General features: G+C 45.7%; 3 protein-coding genes across 14 annotated transcripts; 1 reads left to right on the top strand and 2 right to left on the bottom strand.

Annotated features, from left to right (window-relative positions):
- Positions 1 to 6: 6 nt before the first annotated feature.
- On the bottom strand, positions 7 to 15,477 carry NEDD8 (NEDD8 ubiquitin like modifier). The gene is made up of 4 exons (XM_031669160.1): positions 15,280 to 15,477; positions 1,496 to 1,543; positions 1,248 to 1,330; positions 7 to 373 (listed from the first exon to the last, which is right to left on the bottom strand). The coding sequence occupies exons 1-4, from the start codon at positions 15,295 to 15,297 to the stop codon at positions 277 to 279; spliced, it is 246 nt and encodes an 81-aa protein (XP_031525020.1). The 5' UTR covers positions 15,298 to 15,477; the 3' UTR covers positions 7 to 276.
- GMPR2 (guanosine monophosphate reductase 2) lies at positions 15,471 to 22,553 on the top strand. 11 transcript variants are annotated; one of them, XM_021941079.2, is made up of 11 exons: positions 15,649 to 15,820; positions 16,251 to 16,372; positions 16,511 to 16,630; positions 17,149 to 17,283; positions 18,772 to 18,855; positions 19,002 to 19,175; positions 20,092 to 20,173; positions 20,264 to 20,370; positions 20,846 to 20,888; positions 21,561 to 21,720; positions 21,905 to 22,546. In XM_021941079.2, the coding sequence occupies exons 4-11, from the start codon at positions 17,185 to 17,187 to the stop codon at positions 22,092 to 22,094; spliced, it is 939 nt and encodes a 312-aa protein (XP_021796771.1). In that variant the 5' UTR covers positions 15,649 to 15,820; positions 16,251 to 16,372; positions 16,511 to 16,630; positions 17,149 to 17,184; the 3' UTR covers positions 22,095 to 22,546. The 11 variants fall into 11 exon arrangements, with proteins under 11 accessions (XP_003901692.1, XP_021796771.1, XP_021796770.1 ...); XM_021941078.2 differs by having other exon boundaries at positions 15,649 to 15,879; XM_021941080.2 differs by lacking the exon at positions 15,649 to 15,820 and adding an exon at positions 15,961 to 16,009.
- Positions 20,656 to 26,434, bottom strand: TINF2 (TERF1 interacting nuclear factor 2). Of its 2 annotated transcripts, none has more exons than XM_021941077.2 (9): positions 25,442 to 26,434; positions 25,195 to 25,299; positions 24,980 to 25,081; positions 24,518 to 24,625; positions 24,334 to 24,430; positions 23,736 to 24,189; positions 23,577 to 23,644; positions 23,378 to 23,469; positions 20,656 to 20,919 (listed from the first exon to the last, which is right to left on the bottom strand). In XM_021941077.2, exons 1-9 carry the CDS (start codon positions 25,631 to 25,633, stop codon positions 20,824 to 20,826), a joined length of 1,314 nt encoding a protein of 437 aa, XP_021796769.1. In that variant the 5' UTR covers positions 25,634 to 26,434; the 3' UTR covers positions 20,656 to 20,823. The 2 variants fall into 2 exon arrangements, with proteins under 2 accessions (XP_021796769.1, XP_003901700.1); XM_003901651.5 differs by lacking the exon at positions 20,656 to 20,919 and adding an exon at positions 22,953 to 23,244 and having other exon boundaries at positions 25,442 to 26,425.

Here is a 26,434-nt window from a genome sequence, read left to right as displayed (position 1 = left end):
GAAAGATTCCAGGAGGCCAGGAAATATTTTATTGACAACCAGGGACACAGCCATAAGAGAAGGAAGCACACAGGACTGCAAACTAACACCCAACAGCCAGCAAGGGCCCTCTGGGCCAGGAATACTGAATCCTGGGGTCCTCACAGTCTCCCACCAGTAGATGTACAATACTGGGCATCCAGGGGAGGGGGCAGTGGCTCTGGTGTCCCAGAGAGTGAGAGGATATATGATGCCTCATTATGAGCGACACGGTACAGAGGTAAAATGGAGGGTCCATCACTGCCTAAGACCACCTCCTCCTCTCAGAGCCAACACCAGGTGAAGAACTGAACCACCTAAAATCTTGTAATCAGCTGCTGTCTTCTCATCATTCCTGCAGGAAAAGGAAGCCGAAAAAAAAGACTTAGGAGTTTTTTTTTTTTTGTTTTTTGTTTTGACAGAGTCTCGCTCTGTCATCTAGGCTGAAGTGCAGTGGCACGATCTCAGCTCACTGCAACCTCCGCCTCCTGGGTTCAAGCAATTCTCCTGCCTCAGCCTCCCGAGTAGCTGGGATTACAGGTGCCCACTACCACACCCAGCTAATTTTTGTATTTTTAGTAAAGATGGGGTTTCACCATATTGGCCAGGCTGGTCTCGAACTCCTGACCTCAGGTGATCCACCCACCTCAGCCTCCCCAAGTGCTGGGATTACAGGCGTGAACCACCACACCCAGCCAGAACAGAAGTTCTTGAGTTTCATGGATCTCTTTGGGGGTCTGCGAACTTGAATGAGAAAAAAAATCCCATCTTTATTTTTACTAACCCCCAACTGAAATTTAACATTTCTTCTAACTTTAAACAAAGCCCAAAAACCACAGTAGTATTAGCAATATACGCAAATTGTTAACAATAGAAATTAACTATTTTCTATCATGATCATTTATAGGTATCTTGAAAATATTTCAAAATTATGGTCATATTAGACCTACCATTAGATCTTATTAATAAAAAAGTACGTATATTACTACATCACAAATTTTAGTATTTTAATAACTATTTCAATATAATTAGTTTTCTTTTAATTCTATATATTTTGTTTTATGCCTGAAAAAATCTTATTCTGAGAAGGGGCTTAGAGGCTTCACCAGATTGCCAAAGGGTCTAAGGCACCAAAAACAAGAGGCACCCCTGATCCACCTCAGTACGTGCCCCCTCTCATCTCATCTTCACGTAGGATTGCCACGCTGTCATTCTCACTCCAAACTCACATCTGTTTGCCACTGTAGATGAGCCTCTGCTGTTGTGGGGGGATTCCCTCTTTCTCCTCCACACGCTCCTTGATCCGCTCCACCTTTAAAGACACAAGTAGTCAGGGGCTGCTCAGGGGTAGGACCATGGAAATGGAAAGAACAAGGGCTATGCAGACAGCATAAGAGCAAAAGGACCAAGTTCATAAGCATATGCAAACAAATATACATGGCAAGAAGTGCATGAAGAGGAGCTGGGCATGCATCACCTTGTCTGTAGGTTCAATGTCAATCTCAATCTCCTTTCCGGTCAGCGTCTGAAACAGGCAATGGTTTCATGAGTCCTTAAAGCCCAATGTACAATTTGTCTTCTAGGTAAAACATCCTATCTTGGTCTTTGGGATCTAATGCCTTCTAAAAGGTGCATATTCTTATCTTTGGAGAATGAGAAGGCTTTGAACATACCTTCATTTATCAAATTTTTTAGGCTGTGAACAACTTTGATAGGGCAAGATTCTTTGAACCATCAGATCCTCTTAATTCCATGAGTCATCTTCCAAAATCAGTCCCCCAAAACCAGTGAGAATATTGGCATTCTTTTGGATAATATGGCAATGAAAGGTATCTTTTATTTATTTATTTATTTTTGAGATGGAGTTTTGCTCTCGTTGCCCAGGCTGGAGTGCAATGGCGCAATCTCAGCTCACCGCAACTTCCGCCTCCCAGGTTCAAGCAATTCTCCTGCCTCAGCCTCCCGAGTAGCCGGGATTGCAGGCATGCACTACCACACCCGGTTAATTTTGTATTTTTAGTAGAGACAGGGTTTCTCCATATTGATCAGGCTGGTCTCAAACTCCCAACCTCAGGTGATCCGCCCGCCTTGGCCTCTTAAAGTGCTGGGATTACAGGCGTAAGCCATTGCACCCGGCCTGAAAGGTATCGTAAAAAAAGTCAGAAGGACCTTGTTCTAAATATCAATACTAGGAATTAATATTCAGATAATTCAAAGAATTCTCAAGGACATCAGAAATCACCTCTGAGCAGTAGTTTTAAAAATGCTAGAATTGGCTGGGCATGGTGGCTTACACCTGCAATTCCAACACCTTGGCAGACTGAGGCGGGAGGATCACTTGAGCCTAGGAGTTCCAGAAGAGCCTGGACAACACGGCAAGACCCTGTCTCAACCAAAAAAAAAAAAAAAAAATTAGCTGAGTGTAGTGGTGCATGCCTGTAGTACCAGCTATTTGGGAGGCTGAAGTGGGAAGATCGCTTGAGTCCAGAAATTAGAGGCAGCAGCAGTAAGCCATGATTGTGCCACTGTACTCCAGCCGGGGCAAGAGGAAGACCCTGGCAACACCCTTGCGGAAAGAAAAAAAAAAAAAAAAAGAAAGAAAAAGAAAAAAGAGAAAAGAGGACTAGAAGTCAACATTACATCTCCCATATCTTTCCAGACTTCTACCTAAATCCTAAATTGCAGCTCTTGTCTTCTTGACTTCTTCCGTAAGTTAAGGGCTGGTGATATCCAAAACAATAATTATACTGATTATGCAGTCATAAATGTTGTGTCATCGCCCATCTGTCCTTGCTCTTAAAGCTCTATCTGCATTAGTCTACAGTGATCCAGGCCACAAACACACCATGCTGAGTTTAATTTATGGGCATTTCTTTGCTTCCGTTGTTTTCCTTGTTGCAATATCCTCCCCTTCTCCTTCTCCAAACTTCAAGACCCCTTAAATAAAAGACAATCTCCTGGCAGGGCGTGGTGGCTCATGCCTGTAATCCCAGAACTTTGGGAGGCTGAGGTGGGTGGATTACTTCGAGACCAGCCTGGCCAACATGGAGAAACCCTTCTATACTAAAAAATACAAAATTAGCTAAGTGTGGTAGCACATGCCTGTAATCCCAACTACTCGGGAGCTGAGGCAGGAGAATCGCTTGAACCCAGGAGGCAGAAGTTGCAGTGAGCCGAGATTGTGCCATTGTATTCCAGCAATGTATAAAACCTCCTGTATAATGTGTAGACCTGTTCCCAGTGTACTTTACTAATACTTCCAATATTAATATACCAATTACAGCTAGTTGTTTAAGTGTTAAACTTTCCCAGTGTTCGACACATAAGCAGTCAATGAATATTTTTGAAAGGCTAAATATACTGATGATCATGCTATAATCACAGCTAACATTTACTGAAAACTATTTTTTTCCTTTTCTTTATTTTTTAAGGGTCTTGCTCTGTCACCCAGGCTGGAGTTCAGTGGTGTGATCCTGGCTCACTGTAGCCTTGACCTCCTGGGTTCAAACAACCCTCCCACCTCAGCCTCCTAAGTAGCAAGGACTACAGGGTGTGTGCACCACCACACTCAGTTATTTTTAAATTTTTTTTTTTGTAGAGATGAGTTCTCTCTATGTTGCTCAGGCTGTTTTCAAACTCGTGGGCTAAAGTGATCCTCCTGCCTCGGCTCCCAAAGAGCTGGGATTACAGGCATGAGCCACCTTGCCCAGCCATTGAACACTTTCTAAGGGTCAGGAACTATGATCAGCATCTTACATGCATCACATTTAATTCTCCCAGTATTTATGAGATACGGACTATTACTATTTCCATTTTATAGATGAGAAAAATAAGACTTAGGTTAAAAACATAGCTATGCAATCAAAAGTAGAGCATGGATCCAGATTCCCTGGTCCCAGAGCCTGTGCTTTTATTGCTATCTGGCTGCTCTAGTATTGGGACCCAATGTACACTCTTATACTAGCTCAGAAAATAACATATGGTTTCTCCTTATGGTATTCACATAGACCAGCATGAAAGAGAACTCAGAAAATTTCCCAACAAGGAGAATTATTTAGTACTAGTATGTTTCCAAAAATACAAGAACAATTTCTTTGGATTAACCTGTTTGGATGTGAAAGAATAAATTACAGCAGTGATTCTCAAGCTTCTACCCCAACCTATGCTGGTCTGTGTGAAAATTTTCAATAGCCTATGGTAAAATGAGAAAAGCAGTGTTAACAGTGAAATTTTCATGAAACTAAATATATTCAGGTGTTAACGTCCTTTTAGGGAATGGTGGTGACAATTTGTGGTAACTTTAAAAAGACAAAATAAAAAGTTTGTAATTCTGTGTTGTCCACAAATTATTTCACTTTATTTATTTATTTTTGAGACAGGGTCTCAGTCTCACCCGGATGGAGTACAGTGGCGTGATCATGGCTCACTGCACCTCGACATACGGGGCTCAGGTGATACCCACCTCAGCCTCTTAAGTAGCTGGCACCACAGGCGGGCACCACCACGCCTGACAACATTCTGTATTTTTAGTAGAGATGGGGTTTTGCCATGTTGCCCAGGCTGGTCTTGAACTCCTGACCTCAAGTGATCCACCTGTCTTGGCCTCCCATAGCGCTGGAATTACAGGCGTGAGCCACCGTGCCTGGCTGATAATACAATCATTTATTTATTTATTTATTTAATTTACTTATTTATTTTGAGATGGCGTTTTACTCTTGTTGCCCAGGCTGGAGTACAACGGCACAATCTCAGCTCACCCTGCAACCTCTGCCTCCCAGGTTCAAGCGATTCTCCTGCCTCAGCCTCCCAAATGGCTGGGATTACAGGCATGCACCACCACAGCTGGGTAATTTTGTAGTTTGAGTAGAGAAGGTTTTCTCCACGTTGGTCAGGCTGGTCTCAAACTCCCGACCTCAGGTGATCTGCCTGCCTCGGTCTCCCAAAGTGCTGGGATTATAGGTGTGGGCCAGTGCGCCCGACCACAGATTCTTAAAGAGTGAAAAAAGACTCTTGGAGAAGATCTAGAGCTGCTCTCCCAGGAGCAAAATGCTTGGACCTTATATTTTTAAAAAGAATTATTGGTTTCTAAATTCTAAAACTCTAGAGCTGGCCCTTTGTTTCTGAAATCCACTGTAGAGGCCCATAAATATATCTAGAGAGCAATCTGGCAATATAGTGTCCCAGCAACAAACTTCCTGGAAAATACCCATGACTATGTCCAAAAGTATACCTACAATGGTTATTGCAACATTTTGATACTATAAAATTAGAAACACAATCTAAATATCAAACAGCTGAGGGTTAAATAAATTATGGTACAAGCATAGACAAAAAATTACAAAGTCCTCAAACAATGTTTAGGATAACTATTTGTAATATATTAACAATATACTGATAATTTAACAAAAAAGTTATAGTATATAGAGTATAATTAAAATTTTGTAAAAACAACACATGCATCTATATGCTCTCCAAAAAGCCTGGAAGTATATTAATGCTTTAACTTGAGTAGTGGAATTATGGGTGATTTTAATTACATTATTATGCTTTTCTGTATTTTCCATTTTTTATGCCACAAATGTGAATATGCTGTAATGATAAAAAATTATTTAAAAACCAATGTCCTTGATTAGGATAAGAGTTTGTAAAGCAGCACTGTCCAGTAGAAATCTAATAAAAGCCATATATGCAATTTTTAAATTTACTAGTAGCCACATTGTCAAAGTTTTTTAAGAGGTAAAATTTTAATATTTTTAAACCCAACATAGCCAAAATATTATTCACATGTAATCAATATAAAAATTAATATATTTTACATTCTTTTTTCCACCCAAATATTCAAAATCCTGTATTTCATATTTACATCACATGTAGAGATGGGGCCAGGCACGGTGGCTCATGCCTGTAATCCCAGCACTTTAGGAGGCCGAGGGGGCGGATCACGAAGTCAGGAGTTCGAGACCAGCCTGGCCAACATAGTGAAACCCCATCTCTACTAAAAATACAAAAATTAGCTGGGCATGGTGGCGCAGGCCTGTAGTCCCAGCTACCAAGGAGGCTGAGGCGGGAAAATTGCTTGAACCCGGGATGCAAAGGTTGCAGTGAGCTGAGATCATGCCACTGCACTCCAGCCTGGGCAACAGAGCAAGACTCCATCTCAAAAAAAAAAAAAAAAAAAAAGAGACGGTAGGCTGGGCATGGTAGCATATGCCTGTAATCTCAGCACTTTGGGAAGGGGACATGCGAGTACTGCTTGAGCCCTGGAATTTTGAGACCAGCCTGGGCAACATAGTGAGATTCCCACCTCTACAATAAAATTAGCCAGGCATAGTGGCACAGACAGATCTGTAGTCCCAGCAACTGGGTACTCAGAAGGCTGAGGCAAGACTGCCCAAGCCCAGGAGTTCAAGGCTGTAGTGGGCTGATTGTGCCACTGCACTCCAGCTTGGGTGACAGAGTGAGACCCTATCTCAAAAAAAAAATAAATAAATAAAATTCAAATGGTAAATTTTCATCTGAAATACTTGACTATATTTAAATTTCATAATTTACAACAGAAAAAGTAGATTTATAAACCCAACAACATACTTAAAAGTTTGGTTTTTTTTTGAGACGGAGTCTCCCTCTGTCGCCCAGGCTGGAGTGCAGTGGTGCAATCTCAGCTCACAGCAAGCTCTGCCTCCCGAGTTCACACCATTCTCCTGCCTCAGCCTCCTAAGTAGCTAGGACTACACGTGCCTGCCACCACGCCCAGCTAATTTTTCGTATTTTTAGTAGAGACAGGGTTTCACCGTGTTAGCCAGGATGGTCTCAATCTCCTGACCTCGTGATTCACCCGCCTCAGCCTCCCAAAGTGCTGGGATTAAGGTGTGAGCCACCATGCCCAGCCTGTTTTTTTTTTTTTTAATTTTAATTAATTAATTAATTAATTTATTTATTTATTTATTTATTTATTGAGATGGGGTCTTGCTCTGTGTTCCAGGCTGGAAAACAGTGGAGTAATCATGGCTCACTGCAACCTCCAACTCCTGGGCTCAAAGTATCCTCCCACCTCAGCATTCTGAATAGCTGGGACTATAATAAGTACACACCACCATGCCTGGCTAATTCTTTTTTTTTTTTGAGACAGGGTCTCACTCTGTCACCCAGACTGGAGTGCTGTGGCATGATCTTGGCTCACCGCAACCTCCGCCTCCCAGGCTCAAGCGATTCTCCTGCCTCAGCCTCCCAAGTAGCTGGGATTACAGCTGCATGCCACTACGCCTGGCTAATTTTTGTATTTTTAGTAGAGATGGGGTTTTACCATGTTGGCCACACAAACTCTTGACCTTGTCAAATGATCTACCCGCCTCAGCCTCCCAAAGTGTTGGGATTACAGGTGTGAGCCACCATGCCCGGCCTGAAAATTGTTTTGTAGAGATGGGGTCTCGAAATGTTGTCCAGGCTGGTCTCAAACTTCTGGCCTCAAGTGATCTTCCCGCCTCAGCCTCCTAACTCACTGGGATTACGGTGTGAACCACTGTACCCGGCTAAGTTTCAGTTTTTAAATTTAATTAAAATCAAGTACAATCAAAATTTCAATTCTTCAGTCTCTCTAGTTACATTTCAAGTGCTCAATAGCCAAATGTGGCTAATGGCTACCATTTTGGACACTTTTCAAATATTCCAGCTAATACATGAAGCAACAAGAATATTACAGCATTCCTAGTTTGTAACCCCCAATGAAACAATGGATGTAGGAAATGACTGACATCACAGAAAACAAAACAATCTGATGGAAGTACATACCACATCACCACCTATGAATTCGTCTCACATATGAACATACAAAGACTAATCAAGCCTCTAGATCTAATTACCAGCTGACAGGAAATACCGAGGAAAGAGGAATATGTTAAAAGACAACACGGGGGCCCGTTGCAGTGTCTCATGCCTGTAATCCCAGCAATTTGGGAGGCCGAGGTGGGCGGGTCGCTTGAGGCCAGGAATTTGAGACTAGCCTGGCCAACATGGCAAAACCCCATCTCTATGAAAAATACAAAAATTAGTCAGGCATGGTGGTGCACGCCTGTAGTCCCAGCTACTCAAGAGGCTGAGGCACGAGAACACAAGAATCGCTTGAACCCCGGAGGCAGAGAAGTTGATGCAGTGAGCCAAGATTGCATTGCTGCACTCCAGCCTGGGTGACAGAGCAAGAGTCGTCTCAACCAAAAAAAAAAGAAAAACATGGGAATGTAATCAGCAAAATTCAAACTGCAGGAAACTCTAGTTTACTCAACAAGGAAAAAATGGGAAAAAGGAGAATCTACAGATTTAAAGAAACTTAAAAACACATAAACCAATGGCAATGTATGGATCTTAACTGGATCCAGATTCAAACTGTTAATAAAAAAAAAAAAAGAGACACAATAGGGTAATTTGATGATAGTAAGGAATCAGTTAAATTTTTAGATGTAATAATTATGGTTATGTTAGAAAAAAGCTTCTCTTTTACAGATAAACACTGAAATATGTGTGAATAACATATGCTATGCTATCTGGAATTTGCTTTAAAAAAACCAGGTAAAAGGAGTTGGTGGGTTTACATTAAATAAGATTGGCTATGAGATGATAATTTTTGAAGGTGGATGAAGGGTGCATACACCCTTCTCTTTCCTGATGTATGTGTTTGAAATTGTCCATAAAGTTGTTTTAAAGTAACTGAACAATTTTAGAAGATATTCTTGATATATCACACCACAACCTGACAATACATTCAATGATATTTAAACAAGTATAAGATGAGCCTAGGCCGGGCGCCGGGGCTCACGCCTGTAATCCCAGCACTTTGCGAGGCCAAGGCGGGCAGACTACCTGAGGTCTGGAGTTCGAGGTCAGCCTGGCTAACATGATGAAACCTCGCCTCTACTAAAAATACAAAAAAAAATTAGCTAGGTGTGGTGGCACGCACCTGTAATCCCAGCTACGCAGGAGGCTGAGGAGGAGAACTGCTTGAACCCAGGAGGTGGAGGCTGCAGTGAGCTGGGATCACGCCACTGCACTCCAGCCTGGGTGACAGAGAGACTCCATCTCAAAAAACAAAACAAGGCCGGGCGCGGTGGCTCAAGCCTGTAATCCCAGCACTTTGGGAGGCCGAGACGGGCGGATCACGAGGTCAGGAGATCGAGACCATCCTGGCTAACCCGGTGAAACCCCGTCTCTACTAAAAAATACAAAAAACTAGCCGGGCGAGGTGGCGGGCGCCTGTAGTCCCAGCTTCTCGGGAGGCTGAGGCAGGAAAATGGCGTGAACCCGGGAGGCGGAGCTTGCAGTGAGCTGAGATCCGGCCACTGCACTCCAGCCTGGGCGACAGAGCGAGACTCTGTCTCGAGAAAAAAAAAAAACAAAAAAAAAAACAAAAAAAAGATGAACCTAAACCTAACATACTGCTCTAGGCACTGGAGGAGATACAAAAGAAATGTGATCCAGCCTTGCCAACAATCTTTATCAAGCAAAGATGTACAACCAAGAAACAATTAGACATAAAATTAACAGAATAAGGCTGTATACAAGGAAGTTCTGGCCAGGCGCAGTGGCTCATGCTTATAATCCCAGCACTTTGGGAGGCTGAGGCAGGTGGATCACTTGGGGTCAGGAGATCGAGACTAGCATGGCCAACATGGGGAAACCCTGTCTCTACCAAAAATACAAAAACTTAGCTAGGCATGGTGGACACTTGAACGAAGGTGGAGGTTGCAGTGAGCCGAGATCGTTCCACCGCACTCCAGCCTGGGTGACAGAGGGAGACTCTGTCTCAAAAAAAAATAAAATAAAATAAAAATTAAAAACAAATCAAAACAAAACAAAAGGAAGTGCTATATTGTCCAAACACAAGGGGGCAATGACAAAGTGCTATGGTGAATGAAAATCAATGTTAATCAATTTAAGCCTTGAATGAGATAACATTATATAACACTATATATAGTGTCTTAATTTATATTATATAACATTATAACACTATAAGAGCCAAAATAAAAACGAATGACATCAGCATTTTTATGGTGCTACAAGGGTACCAGCTAGTAAGGGTACAGAGCAACTGGAATGCTCACACACTGCAGGTGGGAATATAAAATGGTACAACCCCTTAGTTTCTTTATAAAGTTACATATATCTACCACATGACCTAGTAATTTCATTCTTAGGTATTTATCCAAAGGACATAAAAACACGTTCACAAAAAGATTTGCATAACAATGTTCATAGAAGCCTTATTCATAATAGCCAGAAACTGGAGATAACTCAAACACCCATCAACAGCAGAATGGATAAACAAATTACGATATAATCCGTCCAATGGAATACTATTCAGTATAGAAGGAATAAACCACACATTACAATAGACATTACGCAGAATGAAAGCAGCCAGATACAAAAATTGTACATTGAATACTTCCATTTATATACAGTTCTAAAACAAGCAAAACTAACCTATGAAACTCTTAAGGAGTAGGGATACAAATGTTGAGATTTTGTAATTACATCAACTTATGCTATTGTTAAAAACTCACTGAACTAAACCCTTAAGAACTGTGCATTTTATTGTATGTTAAAAAACATGAATGAGAAAACTAGTTCACATAGTAAAGACAGTTGCCAAAGTAATCTACAATGAGGAAATCAATGAAGGATCTGGGTTTTGGGAGTAATATAATGCAAAAGAAGCTCAAGAAAGACCTGCACATTATGGTTTTGTACATCACATCTTGGTTTAGACTACACTTTAGAGGGGATATGATGGTAGGAAAACCTGGTTGGAAGTATAGACCCCAGACCAGAATGAGGGTAATGGAAATGGAAACAGAGGTTTTAAGTGAAAAATTAGGTCCTATAAAAGGACCATATAATTTTAAATGACTCTAAAGAATTGTATTCCAGACACCTGAGTGACTGATGGGATTAATAAATGAGATGGGTATTGGGATATGGCTTATGACAGAAGATGATGCATTTAATTTTAGAACCAGAGAGACAAGGTAACAAGATTTAAATCGGGAAGAATTTAATTGTAAAATCTTACAGAAAAATATGGAAGTCAGCTACACAGAGACAGCAGTTGAAATGAATTATTCGGCTGGGCACGGTGGCTCATGCCTGTAATCCCAGCACTTTGGGAGGCCAAGGCAGGTGGATCACTTGAGCTCAGGAGTTCAAGACCAGCCTGGGCAACATGGTGAAATGCCATCTCTACTAAAAATACAGAAAATCAGCCAGGTGTGGTGGCATGTACCTGTAGTCCCAGCAATTTGGAAGGCTGAGCTGGGAGCATCCCTTGAGCCTGGGAGGTGGACGTTGCAGTGAGCTGAGATGATGCCACTACACTCCAGCCTGGGTGACAGAGTGAGACTGTCTCAAAACAAAAACAAAATGAGGCCAGGCGCAGTGGCTCACACCTGTAATGCCAGCACTTTGGGAGGCCGAGGTGGGTGGATCACCTGAGGTCAGGCGTTCAAGACCAGCCTGGCAAACATGGCCAAACCCCGTCTCTACTAAAATATAAAAGTTAGCCGGGTGTGGTGGTGGGCGCCTGTAGTCCTAGCTACTTGGGAAGCTGAGGCAGGAGCATCGCTTGTGAGGCGGAGGTTGCAGTGAGCCGAGATCACGCCACTGTACTCCAGCCTGGGCGACAGAGTAAGACTCCATCTCAAAAAAAAGAAGAAAGAATAATTCAAAAAGGGGTCCAACATGGTAGCTCACTGCTGTAATTCCAGCACTTTAGGAGGATGAGGTGGGAAGACCACTTGACCCCAGAAGTTTTAGACCAGCCTGGGCAATACAATAAGACTCCGTCTCCACAAAAAAATAAAACAATTGGCTGGTATGGTGGTGGTACATGCCCGTAGTCCCAGCTACTCAGGAGGCTCAGATGGGAGGATTGCTTGGGCCTGAGAGGTCAAGACTGCAGTAAGCTGTGATGGCACCACTGCACCCTAAGCCTGGGCGACAGAGTGAGAACCTGTCTCAAACAAGCAAACAAAAAAACGGAACTGTAATAAAAATATGTCACTTACATGGTAATTAACAGCTATCTTTTTTTTTTTTCTTTTTTAAATTATTATTTTCTTCAGATGAGACTAACAGCTATCTCATGTATAACTGCTTTCCTATGTATTTAATAAAGAAATGCAACAAACAAGAGGGGATGGGGGAGAGGGGGAGATAGAGATGGGGCACAGAGGCCTGTTTGAAGGCAGAAGGGTAAGTGTTGTAGGAAAGAAGACTGGCAATTTTAGAGAAGTACCATATAAATATGAATTCAAAGAAATAGAAAAACATCTAGAATCTTGCTATTCAAAGTGTAGTTCTCAGACATTCAATATCACCTAGGAGCTTGTGAGATATGCAAAAACCTGTGCCCCATCCTAGACTCACAGAACCATAATCAGCATTTTAGCAAGACCACAGGTGATAGGATGTTGTATTTTCTTTTCAAGCTTCCACACACAGCATTGATTTTTTTGTTCAGTTTTTTTTTTTTTTTTTTTTTTGAGACAGTTTCACTCTGTTGTCCAGGCCAGAGGGCAACAGCACAGTCTTGGCTCACTGCAACCTCTGCCTCCCAGGTTCAAGCAATTCTCCTGCCTCAGCCTGTCCAGTGGCTGGGACTACAGGCACGTGCCACCACACCCGGCTAATTTTTGTATTTTTAGTAGAGACGGGGTTTCACCATGTTGGCCAGGCTGGTCTCGAACTTCTGACCTCATGATCCACTTGCCTCAGCCTCCCAAAGTGCTGGGATTACAAGCATGAAACACCATGCCCAGCCTTTCAAACAGTATTTTTTAAACTGCAGGTCTCAACCCATCAGTTGGCAGGTCTAAACCCATCAGTGGGTTATCAAATCAACTTAGAATTGAAAGTTTGAGAGCATATCACAAATAGCAAAGTTTTTGTGTCTCTATGGGTTGTGACATAAAATTTCTTAGTGTGGGGTGACATTTTCAAAAAGTGTACAAAACATTCAACATTAGTAACTTAACTTCTTTGGACCTAGTGGACATGAGAATCCATATGCATTGAAAAGTCAATAAAAGTATTCAATAGGCCGGGCGCGGTGGCTCATGCCTATAATCCCAACATTTTGGGAGGCCAAGGCGAGTGGATCACCAGGTCCAGAGATCGATACCATCCTGGCCAACGTGGTGAAACTCCGTCTCCACTAAAAATATAAAATTAGCTGGGCGTGGTGGCATGCCCTGTAGTCCCAGCTACTCAGGAAGCTGAGGCAGCAGAATCGCTCGAACCCGGGAGGCGGAGGTTGCAGTGAGCTGAGATTGTGTCACTGCACTCCAGCCTGGTGACAGAGTGAGACCCCGTCTCAAAAAAAAAAAAAAAAAAGTATTCAACAGTGTTTCTCAAGATTTTGACAGTGATTCATACTAAAAAATAATATGAACTAGTAACACCCCCTGCGTAATATACATATAAAATAAAATAAAAAATTTCAGGCCTGGCAACAGAGATTCTGTCTCAAAAAAAAAAAAAAAAAAAAAAAAAAATTAACAAAACAATATCCTTACCTAGCACTAAACTGATGTTTCCTATTTTCTCCCCCCCTCTTCTTTTTTTTGGGGGAGGGTGGGGGAGACAGAGTTTCGCTCTTGTCGCCCAGGCTGTAGTGCAATGGCGCTATCTCAGCTCACTGCAACCTCCGCCTGCCAGGTTCAAGCGATTCTTCTGCCTTAGCCTCCAGAGTAGCTGGAATTATAGGCGCCCACCACCAGGCCGGGCTAATTTTTATATTGTTAGTAGGTGGGGTTTCACCATGTTGGCCAAGCTGGTCTTGAACTCCTGACCTTAGGTGATCCACCCACCTCGGCCTCCCAAAGTGCTGGGATTACAGGCATGAGCCACTGCGCCCAGCCTTTTTTTTCAGGCAGGGTCTGGAGTGCAGTGGTGCCATCACTGCTCACGGCGGCATCGACATTCCAGGATCAATCAATCCTCCCATCTCAGCCTCCCGAATAGCTGGGCCTACAGGCATGCGCCCAGACCCTTGGCTAATTTTTTGTATTTACTGTAGAGACAGGGTTTCGCCATGTTGCCCAGGATGGTCTCGAACTCCTGGGCTCAAGGGATCGGCCCGCCTCGGCCTTCCAAAGTGCTGGGATTACAAGAGTGAGCCACCGCGCCCAGCCTATTTTCTCTTTTTAATGGTGCCAGTGACCCATTCACCTATTAAACTGATGTTACGACTCTTACATAGGTCGCTACTCAACGTTAAAAAAAAAAAAATCATCATTAATATACTATTTTAATACTTGACCTCAAATCTTAGCTAAGAAGTAGTTTGGAAGGACGAGGGAAGACAAGGTTAAGAATGACTATTCTGCACGGTAAACATGCTAAGAAGCTGATGAAATAATGATAGATTTACTTAGCTACAAAAAGGCCAAACTAGCATTAGACTTCATCACTTGTCAGCAGTTTGTTTTTTTTGGGGGGGGGTGGGTGCGGGGGGATCTCTGTTTGACTGAAGGCACAAAAGAGGAAACAGCAGATAGGACTAATGAGGGCTGCAATTTGGTGAAGAACCACCACGGGAGTTGAGAGATGCAGATGGAGGAAACCATGGCTAGTACCAAGAACTAGGGCAGCGGTAACTAACCTGCCTCAGCCAAGGAAGCGAGGCTGGTCCAGGATGCCAGGCTCAGAAAGGCAGATGCTGACTGAACACACTCCCCGCTTTGGTTCCTGTAGGACGGGTGAGATACCACACCTTGGCAACCACCAGTAAAGGCTCATAGTCTAGCCCCTGGGAGGCCCCGGTTTCCCCGGGCTAACGTTTTAGGGCTGTGCTCGGAGGTGACCTACGTTAGGGACTGGGAGAAACAGGTACCCTGGGAATGAAGAATGGAGAGCAGCGCTTACTCCAAGAATCTGAGAGACGGGGGAGTCAAGCCGCTGCTAGGCCTTCTCTATGACTGCGGGGGTTCGAATACAGTGAGACCCGACAAAAGCGACCCCATTCTGGGTGACAGCACAGTCTTGGCAAAAAAGCAGGGATGGCAAAAGACCCCAGGGTCGTCAGGTGGGACCCGGGCCCCGCTCTCAAAGCCCTTCTGGGTCCCCCTATTTCCCACCACCCCTCGCGCCGAGCCCTGAGGCAGTCAGCGTCCTCCAGGCTGGGGAAAGGCGTGGTTTTCCTTCCCCACGTCTCCCGTAAGGCACGGTTGCCAGCCCAGTACTACTGCGTCTTGGCAAGGCTGGAGGTGCTCCCACCTTCACTTTAATTAGCATCTTCTTTCCAGTTTGGGGCTGCACACGGATAAATTGCTGCTCCTACCGCTCCGGTCGCCGCTGCCGCTCTCCAGCACTCTGCCTGCAAGGGCCACTTCTGCTTCCGGGTCACTGTCTGGCTCCACCCCCCCCCCCCTTCCCACTGAGTTCCGGAAAGGCTCGGGAGTGCTCCCGCGTTTCGGTTCGGTGACGTCGTAAATTAAAATGAGGCATCCAGTTTAGCTACAGCAGAGATGACGACTCTGCGATTCTGAATCCCTAGCGAGCCCGGGCTAGCGAAAAGTGGGGGCAGAACGAACTACAACTCCCATCGTGCCAGCGGGCGGTCCCGCCCGTTTTCCCCTGGGGATTGTAGTCTAACCGCCCTCCCACGCTTGGATCCAACAGCAACCTCAGTGCGTGAACTCTGTTACCCAGAAGGCCTCGCCCGGCCGCCACCGAAGCTGGAATTCGTCGGCTAGTAGTTCTCGCCGGCTACTAGAGGAACCTGGCGTGGCCCAGAAGGCTCAGCGGGATTGCAGAGGTTAGTTGCTAAGCAAGGTGGTCTTTCGTCAACTGCCTCCTGGACCAAGGCAACAGGAAGTGAGTACCCCTATTCCGGAAACTAGTTATGAACCCTCTCCGCCCCCCGTCGCTAACACTCCTTCGTCCCCCTGGGTCAGCCTCTTGCCCCATTGCTCTTTGCAGGGGTGGAAGAAGGAAGTGTAGCGGGGTAAGGAATGCACCGTCAGGGTCTCTCACAACCCCTTCCCAGCTCTTCTCGTCAACAAACAGTACCTGGGATGGAGCCCTAGGGTAATCGCAGCCACGGGATGGGTCGAGGCGACAGGCCTCAGGGACCACACTTCGGCCTTTGCCCGACCTTCCACAGCTTAAGCGAGGAGAGCCCGCCAGCCGTAACAGGGCGTTAAAGCCCAGGGGAAGATTGCTCCTAATGACTTCCTGCCTTCCAGCCCTCAGATTCATCGCTACCCCGAGGCTAAGCGCCATGCCTCATATTGACAACGATGTGAAACTAGACTTCAAGGATGTCCTTTTGAGGCCGAAACGCAGTACCCTTAAGTCTCGAAGTGAGGTGAGCAAGCTTCTCTACATGCTGTTTCTTGACCCCACGCTCCCGATGGGCCACAACCAAGAAAGATGCCTGTCCTTGTTCTAATATGGTACGTTTTGTGGATTAATGAAATGCTCAATTTCCTGTTCATATCTGTAGGTGGATCTCACAAGATCCTTTTCATTTCGGAACTCAAAGCAGACATACACTGGGGTTCCCATCATTGCTGCCAATATGGATACTGTGGGCACCTTTGAGATGGCCAAGGTTCTCTGTAAGGTAGGGCTTTCCTCATGCCCCATCCCTATTGGTGTCCAGTTAGCCCAGCTGACTGCAGAGGTGTTTGCATCCCCACGCCCATGCCCAGTCAGCTCTCTGGCAGTTAGCAGTCAGGATGCTCTGATTTACGGTTTTTTCCACTGCTAAAGTCCCTTTTTCCGATAAGTTCAAAAGGCTCTCTGAATTAGTGTGATTCAAAGCTAAGTTTTGCTCCCATATTTCTGATATATGAACAGAATTTTCCCTTTTGTCCTGTCTAGCAGTTTGTACACCTTGCCAACTTTTCCCACCACCCAGGTCACCCCCTCCCAGTCACATGCATCCCTTCAGTTACACGATTGTCCACATTGAGCTTTCACTGTTTTCGTCCAGAAACTACAGTTTAAGCATTCAAAAATCCCAACTAGAAGATCCTAGTAGAAGCAGCTTATTAATTTTCTTTAATAAGAACAATTCATTAATAAAATAATACTTCTGCCATTCTTTTTTTTTTTTTTTTAATCTTCCTCTTCTTTAAGTCCTAGGTTCCTGGGAGTTTCTGGGATGTGCCCCAAATGGGATGTGTTTTTCTTATATACAAGTTGTTCACTTTGAAATGGAAGATGCTGCTCCTATCAGTACTATTACCTGCCTCTATACTTGTTGCTGAGAAGGTAGAGAGTTATCTGGGCACTCTGAGAACATGCACTCTGCTGGTTGATCCATGTAGCCCTGGTTGATGAATTCTGCTACTGTTTGTGGCTCCATTAGTCTTAAGGACCTCATATCCTTTTTTCTATTTTTGATTGCTATGTCTTTGTGGAATGTCTTGTCATTTCTTTGAGGTTGATAGTTATGCAGTTTTGTTTTTACTTTATTTGTATTGCCATTCAGTAACTGCTTAGGAATCTTGCTGTTGCCCACTGTCCATCTGCCCTGACCAGTAGAATTCAGAAATGGTGACTCTGACTGCAGAGTTAACAGACATGCTGTAATACATGAACCTTTTTGGGGACTGTCTTGATGCTTTATGTGGAGCCTGGCTTTCAGTATTGCTGATGAGAGGTAAAGAAATCAGGTTTTAGAGATAAGAGCCAAGTCTCACTGTAATAAAAAGGTTGGATGCAAGCAAACATCTTTTTTTAAGCTTGGTATGTGCTCATCATGCCACACTGTGCTAGTATATCTCCAACGTCTGCTGACTTCCTATCCTGTAGTGACTTTTCTTTGCTTATCAGTATGTTGATGATAGAATGTTTGTTGAGAAAGCAGAATTCGATACCAGCTTTAGCTAGACAGTGTTGATCTCTGAGTACGTATGTAGAGCACTTGCTTGTTGCTAGCTAATACATGACTTCCTTGGGTTTCTTGTCAGTTGCAAGATTTGTGCTGTTTCAGCCAACTGCCGTCTCTTGTCTGTTTGCATGTAGACATGTAAAGCACAAACACCAGCATTCACAATGGCCTTTGAATGCCTTTCTCAAAGTATTGGGATATTGTTTGCAATTTGTTGAGCTAGAGAATATGAGCTTGATGAGTCATTATATTTTTGAACTTTATTAAAATGGACTGAATGAAACAGATTTTTTAGCTTGATCCATGTCTCCAACTAGGAAATTTGTCCTTTTTTCCACTAGAGATGGAGACAGGATAGGGTAGCCCCTTATCAGCTCTTATCAACCTTAAGCCATTACCTTTGGTGAACATCCAGACCTACTGAATTACTGCTGGTAAATGAACAAGGACATAACCAAAAATAGTTCAGTACTAGGTTACCTTAGGAGGAGGGGCTGAGTCAGTGCAGAGAAACACAGGTTTCATCCAGCCTCTTCATGGTTCTTTCATGTCTGCTGTCTGTCCCACTGCACCAGCAGCTTGTCAGCTTTTAAGTTGGAAGCAGTGAATGTGCTGGCAGATGAAATCCAACCCAGATCACTCAGTACTTGGATGGGAAATCTGACAAGTACTAGCTTATGATAAAAAGCCTTACTGGTATTTGTAGGGAGAAGACAGGTTGAACTCAAATCCCAGCTCAATCTGACTTCTTCGACTTGTTTCCTCCCCAACTTCAATCATGTCCTCCCTCAGATAGAATAGGTCTGTTTCTAGAAAAAAAGACCTTAAAGTTTTCTCCCTTTGATGCTTCTTTGTCTTCTCCCCAGTTCTCTCTCTTCACTGCTGTCCATAAGCACTACAGCCTTGATCAGTGGCAAGAGTTTGCTGGCCAGAATCCTGACTGTCTTGAGGTAACACTGGGCATACCCTGCGCCCTTCCTTATCCCAGTTTTTTAGCAATTGTATTTTGTCTTTCTGGGGACCAACCCTCACCACTGAGCCACTGGCTGCCCACCAGATCATCTCTGATATGCCAATGGCTCTGTTTCTCCCACAGCATCTGGCTGCCAGCTCAGGCACAGGCTCTTCTGACTTTGAGCAGCTGGAACAGATCCTGGAAGCTATTCCCCAGGTGAAGTATATATGCCTGGATGTGGCAAATGGCTACTCCGAACACTTTGTTGAATTTGTAAAAGATGTACGGAAGCGCTTCCCCCAGCACACCATCATGGTATGTTTCTATTATAGTCGGTACCTTTTTATCTTTTCACTTTCCTGCCACTCCATTTTGCTACATCAGTCCATTTCTCCTCTGCTGCATGATGGTATTCCTAGTCCATTTAATCATGATACTGGATGATTATCCATAGTTCTAAGCTGAAAATGTCTATTTGGTCAGTGTAGTATGTCTGACCCTTGGTTCATAGTCTTTGTAAATCTAGTGTGCCTGATGTCACTCACCAAACCGTGATGGAACATCTGTGCACTGTACATACCTGTGATACATAGACATCTGCCCACTGAAATGGATACATACTACAATCACATAAAAGGGGTCACATGAAAAATGATTTATTTTTTTTACAAGCTTGTAAGAGTGGCCCTCATTTTCTCCACAGCATTGAGGGGTGTGTCTACTGACCATCAAAAGCCAATACAACTGGTCAAATGGGTCTTTAGCCTTCCCTGAAGCCAGACAGGTTCTATGACAGAATGGCTTAAGGACAGTATATGTTTGGGTCTCTTGAGGAAGGGGAGCTAAATCTACTGTAAATCAGATGTGAGCCTGGTCCAATAGTTCCCTTTGCCTCACTGAATGCTCCTCCATGCCACTTCATGTGTCCCTGTTGATCATAGCACCTTGTTGCCTTAGAAAAGTGCATCATGGACCTCGGCTTTACCCTAGGTTCAATGGTGACATTGGCCACTCACCCCCTACCTTGGCTTGGTGTTGGGGGAATGGGTAGGGAGCAGGGTTCTCTGAAGTGGCTAGTGTAAAAGCCCTCAGAGAGCCCAGTAGAGGGGACCTAGGTATCCTTTCTTTGTAATAATGTTGGAAAGTCACAGTCCACACATACTGTATGTGACAATACATGACCTCCTGTTTCTGGCCTTAAGGATGCTGTATTTCAATTGCTCTGTCTCAGGCAGGGAATGTGGTAACAGGAGAGATGGTAGAAGAGCTAATCCTTTCTGGGGCTGACATCATCAAAGTGGGAATTGGGCCAGGTAAGCTGGTTCACTGGGGCCACTGGCTACCCCTTCAGTGGCAAACACCTGTGGAGCACGTCATTCTCAACCTTGTCATGTTCTTCCTAGGCTCTGTGTGTACTACTCGGAAGAAAACTGGAGTGGGGTATCCACAGCTCAGTGCAGTAATGGAGTGTGCAGATGCTGCTCATGGCCTCAAAGGCCACATCATTTCAGTAAGGCTCAAGGGCAGGGTAGGGTATGAGCTGGGTTTCTGCAGGGTATGGAGGTGGCAGAGATGGATTAGAATTCCTGGGTTTGGCTGGGCGCGGTGGCTCACGCCTGTAATCCCAGCACTTTGGGAGGCTGAGACAGGCGGATCATGAGGTCAGGAGATAAGAGACCATACTGCCTAACATGGTGAAACCCCGTCTCTACTAAAAATACAAAAAAATTAGCCGAGCGTGTTGGCAGGCGCCTGTACTCCCAGCTACTCGGGAGGCTAAGGCAGAAGAATGGCATGAACCTGGGAGGCGGAGCTTGCAGCGAGCCGAGATCGTGCAACTGCACTCCAGCCTGGGCGACGGAGCGAGACTCCACGTCAAAAAAAAAAAGAATTCCCGGGTTCTTGTTGGCTTTGAGTTGGGCTGTTGGGACATCGCTGAGGGCTTGGGAAATCCATGTTGTGTTCATAGTGCTCTTACTTTGCAGGATGGAGGTTGCAGCTGTCCTGGGGATGTGGCCAAGGCTTTTGGTAAGAAGCTTGAGGGCACGGAAGGATGATTCTGTACAAGAGGATGAGTCACCTCTGAGGGTCTAAGAGAGGCTCAGGAAGTCATTCAGATTATTTCATAATATGAATTAGTAACTCTGAAGTCTATGGTATCACCTGGGGCAGCCAGCAGGGGACATCTGAGATTCCAAGTGTGGGCCAGGGCCATCTGACCATCTCCTAGATTGCTGCACAGTGCAGACTCCTGAGCCCCAGCCATACCTAAAAATATTAGGTGCTGAGGAATGGGACAGCACATCTGCATTTTTCATTTTGCACAGCCTCCCAGGAGACCATTACTCCCATTAAAGTTGGGGATCTTTGCTCTTGGGACACATGAAATGAGTCTTACTTAGCTGGGCACAGTAAAATGAAATGACCAGACGATGGTAAAAACAGCAAAAGGAGAAAGCGAAAGCCAGGCAGGGACTCTCCAGAGGCTCTTTTTTAAATCTTGGGGAAATCATACCCACTGAGGAATAGAGGCCAGAGCAGATCAGACCTGCATGGATTGTGGGTCAGCTAGGGGAGCAGAAAGAGGGAGATGCTGGGATCATTGTCAGGACTGAGAATATGGTGTGAGTTGCTTTTGAGGGTGGCCATATGAACACCTTGGCCAGATTAATCTCTTTCCCCTCTCCATGATGGTGGCAGGGGCAGGAGCTGACTTCGTGATGCTAGGTGGCATGCTGGCTGGACATAGTGAGTCAGGTGGTGAGCTCATCGAGAGGGACGGCAAGAAGTACAAGCTCTTCTATGGAATGAGTTCTGAAATGGCCATGAAGAAGTATGCTGGGGGCGTGGCTGAGTACAGGTATGTGTGGAGGCCCAGGAGCTTAGTAATAGTATGGAGGCAGAACTCATGGCTGCTGAGAGGGGGATGGTACAGTTCTGAGGAGAAGCATGGTGAACCAGGGCTCAATGCTAGGGTCTAGGGAAAAGTCCCTGGACTTAAGGAATCCAGAAGGAGGAGATAATAAAGTTTTTCCTACTTTAAGAGCCTCAGAGGGAAAGACAGTGGAAGTTCCTTTTAAAGGAGATGTGGAACATACCATCCGAGACATCCTAGGAGGGATCCGCTCTACGTGTACCTATGTGGGAGCAGCTAAGCTCAAAGAGTTGAGCAGAAGAACTACCTTCATCCGAGTCACCCAGCAGGTGAATCCAATCTTCAGTGAGGTGCGCTAGACCTGGGCAGTTCTACCCTCCCAAGGCACAAGTACTCTACCATGGGGCATCCCAAGTGGGCTCTTCACCCATCCCAGCTACTGCAGCTCTGTACTACTTTGTCATTTCCTGTTGTCTCACTCCTGAGGGCTCCTGCAGTAACTCTGTACTTCTCTATCTGCACACACAAAATGCCCAAGACACTCACTGGGGAGGAAGCAAGGAAGAAAATAGTCTGAGAAAATGACGCAAGATAATCAAATGGGAATCTGGGGATCCAACATCCTGAAGATTATTAAAAGGAAAAGATGCTGATTGGTACATAAGTCTCTTATGTGGCCTTGGTCTAGAGGAGGCAGGCTTTTAGAATCATGTTTTGTTAATCTGCTTCACTAAATGGGACCTTCACATATCTAAAAAGCTCTGAAGTGTTTGTATATTTGAAATACCTCAATAAAGAGAGAGCTCATTGACTGTAAAGAGATGCTGGGGCTTTCTGTACAAGGCTAGCATCTGGATGCTGTTGCAGAGTGGGTGGTGGTAGGGTCAGCACTGACCCAGTGGGGTCAAGAACAATGAGTATTATTCCCATGAAGTATCTCCATTCTAGTGCCACCACCCCCAGATAATCTGGCAGCATGAGAATTTACAAAGTATATTCTGGCATTAGGACACATATTTCCAGAATACCAAAGGACATTTCTCTTCCAGGCTCTCAACCTTGCTAACCCTTTTAGGCACAGCTGAACAACACTTAGCAAGGGAAGTAAAAAAGGCAAAGGGATCCTTCCAGTTTGGAAGGGCCAGTTCTGTTTCTAAGGAATGACCTATGCTGACCTTACGGAAACCTTAATTCCCCTCCTTCACATCAAGGCAGTATTTTAACAAATCCAAAGTTTAATTATTAAGCATTACAAATATTTTTAGCAGTGTAGTCAGGCAATCCAAGCCTGGACTTCCACTCCATTCCTACTAAACTACTTGCAGAGCTGAAGAGGCAGGAGACAGGCAGAGTACAAAGGGCATTTTAGTTCTATCACAGGGGTCTAGAGCTGTCTCTACAGTCATAGGAAGGAACAGGCATGGCACCGTGGCCAGAAGAGGGTAGGTATTCACAGAAAGTGGGGATCAAGGTGTCAAACTTTGTCTTCTGATAGTTTTCCAGAGATTCCTGTACAGAAGGGAGCAGGGAGATCCTACCATCTGAAACCATTCCCTGAGCCCTCGGAATTCTGAAGCATGTGGATTTCTCAGTCTTGTTCTACCCATCCGCCTTCCCCAGCTTTCTGCTTCTTCCTACTCACCTTTCCTTCCCCCTGGCCATTTTCTTCCTCATCAGAGTCTAAAACCAAGTCCCCTATGGTAATGATGGAGCTGCACAGAGATGGAGGACACACTGTAGGAGGGAAACCAGAATCAAACTACTACTTCTAGATGAACACAGGCTCTTGAGAGTCTCCAAGAGAGGAGGCTGTTAATCCAATCCTGACTCAGACTACCTACCTGGCTTCCTGGCCCTAGGAGGTAATAATGATAGTCTCAGGGGGTCCATGTAGCAATCCAAGCAATTCCTGAGGTGAGAGCAAGCAAAGAGGATAGGATGAAGGGAAGGCAGGCAAAGAATGTGCTCCTAGTAAAGAGAAGCAACTCTGTTCCACTCACTCCTTTTGCTCTGTGGCAGGCAAGTCAACTGGGTTCTCCTTCAGAGCCCTTCCCCCCAGGGTCTGGCATGGACTCTTAGACTTCCCAGTAGAGGCTGCTCTTGTGCCCATGGCTAGGTCTGCTGTGTATATCGCATGTTCTTCCTTGCTCTCAGGCTTAGATATGACCTGGGTTGGTGAGCCCAGATTCCTAAAGGGAAACAGCATGACTGTGGGGCGCTCCTTATGGCCTCCCCTAGTGGACGCCCATTGGGACTGGACTCTTCGTCGGCCTAAAGGGGCCAGATTGAAGTGGCGGCCAGCTAGAGGTTCTGGGTGCGTCCTTGAAGATGGTCCCTGAGGAAGACATGGGCCAGGCTTGGCTTTTGGCAGAGGATTGTGGAGTGCTAGTCTTTGTTGCTGAGGATTCTGTTCCATGAGCTCAGCCAGGTTCACTGAGTCAGTAACAGAGCACTCTGAAAAAGAAAATGAGGCCCCTTATAAAGAGAACAGATAGTAACAGAATAACTGCTTTCTTATGCCTGGAGCCCATGGAACCATTCCAATGGACTGCCTCAAAAGGTCTCATGCTAAACACTACACCTCCAAATTCCCAGTACCTGGAAGTGGCCACCCCATGTCCACACCATATTGTCTCCAGGCAAGAGAAGAGGTGATAGAGACTCCAGGCTGCATCCAACTCAGCACATCCTGAAGCTGTGGGCAGGGATAGAGGTATAAAGACCACAGTCCTTCATACAACCACCCCACACTCTGCTCTTACATGTTTTGCCCCAATAAAACCTGCTGTGCCTGCGGTGTAGGCAGTGCTTTCTCCAGCTGACACAAGTACTCAAAAAGCAGCTTTTCCATGGCAGCCAGAAAGGGTTCCCCATATTCTTGTTCAAGTTCCTGCAGCAGAGGAGAGTAGATCAAAAGTGGTGGCTCACGCCTGTAATCCTGGCACTTTGGGAGGCCGAGGTGGGAGGATCACTTGAGGTCAGGAGTTCGAGACCAGCCTGGCCAACATGGTGAAACCCCATCTCTACTAAAATACAAAAATTAGCTGGGCATCTATAATACCAGTTATTCAGGAGGCTGAAGCAGGAGAACCGCTTGAACCTGGGAGGCAGAGGTTGCAGGGAGCTGAGATTGTGCCACTGCACTCCAGCCTGGGCAACAAAGCAAGACTCCCTCTCAAAAAAAAAAAAAAAAAAAGGTGGGTTAGAGAAAATAGTCACATAATAGCCTTCAAACCAGTCTCACCTGCAGCTTCGAGGCCAAATCCACAGGAGCCTCTGACAGCTGCTTCACCTGTTGGTAAAAAGTCTCCTGTGCCTCCAAAATCTTCCTCAGATCCTGCTTTGTCTGTTGAGGATATAGAAGACAGAGAAGTTAACACCAACATCCAGTAGACAGGAGGAGCAACTTTGCTGTACCAAGTTGAACTGGGGTCAGGGCTTGTTCCGGGGATTACTCACAGCCTTGGGATCCCGCACTATAGGTCCAGATTCTGGAAAGTGGTGATTCAGGGTTTTCAGGACTTGGGCCCAAGGCCGGCCCTGCAGGATCAGCTCCACCACCACCTGTATGGTACTGAATTCAGAATCCCCACTTCGGGGCAAGCTGACCTTTTCCAACTAGTCTCATCCCCAAGCTGTGGGCCCTTGTCAGGTGCTCGCATCCCGCCCCTTCCTTTCCCCTTCCAGGTCCTACTTGCTCCAATACCTTGGCCTTTAGGCCCATACAAAGGCGTTCGTGGTGCCGGTAGCGAACCAAGCCAGGGGCAACAGCGCGCAGAGATCGCAGAAACTCCAGTACTCGGGGAAAATGTTCCACACAGCGTCCGCGCACAACCTGCCAGCTAGCTGCGGCGGCGAAGCGTAGAGCTGCAGGACCGGCCCCCGGGGGCGTAGCCATGGTCGGCGGGCTCCGCCCTGAGGCGGTCCCTCCAGGTTCCTCACCCGGATGGGTGAGGCTTTCCGATCACTCCTAGGGGCGGGGCTTCTGGCAACACTCTGTGGCTCGGGTTTGTTGGCTCTGGGTACCTCGCGATCCGACTCGGCTCCCTTCCATAGGCCCCCAGAATTCTGGGGGAGGGGGTCTTCTGGCTCAGGCTGGAGGAGCCTGAGTGGAAAAGCTGGCCGTCCCAGTGGTACTGGGTCGCTCAGCTTTAAACGCCGCCTCTGTCTCGAGCCCAAGGGTGCCTCACTTCCGGCTCCGCTACTAGCTTCCCTTGCCCCGGAAAAGGGCGGTAAGAGGGAGCCAATGGGTGGCCACAGAGGGAACTGTGACGGTGCGTCAGAAGGCCACGCCCCAGCGGATCTGGCGCTGCCTGCTCGCTGCGCCCTGCGCCCTCTGCTGGCTGACTTGAATTGGCCGCTGAGACTGTTGTGGCCGCTCGTCTGGGTCCTCCTAGCCTCGATTTCTTCTGCGGAGAAGCCCCGTCACTCCCCTGAGGCTCGACTTCCTAGTCTGTGAAACGAGGATCGTGCCACCGCCTCTTCCCACTGTCTTCACCCGTCGAAATTCAGTTCCTTAAATCCCAGACCCTAGCCGGCGTCTACAAAGCCTTCTCCTGCGCACGTCGCTTCCAGTAGGAATTCGACTGTTCCTTTTATAAAACGGAAGAGGGCTCCCGCCCTTAAAAAGTAAAATACAGGCCGGGCGTGGTGGCTTGTGTCTAATCCCAGCGCTTTGAGAGGCCGAGGCAAGAGGGTC

Source organism: Papio anubis, chromosome 7, assembly GCF_008728515.1.
Source record: "Papio anubis isolate 15944 chromosome 7, Panubis1.0, whole genome shotgun sequence".
In the NCBI taxonomy this organism is placed as follows: domain Eukaryota; kingdom Metazoa; phylum Chordata; class Mammalia; order Primates; family Cercopithecidae; genus Papio; species Papio anubis.
Note: the sequence above shows the minus strand (reverse complement) of the source record. Positions and strands in the feature narration are given on the sequence as shown.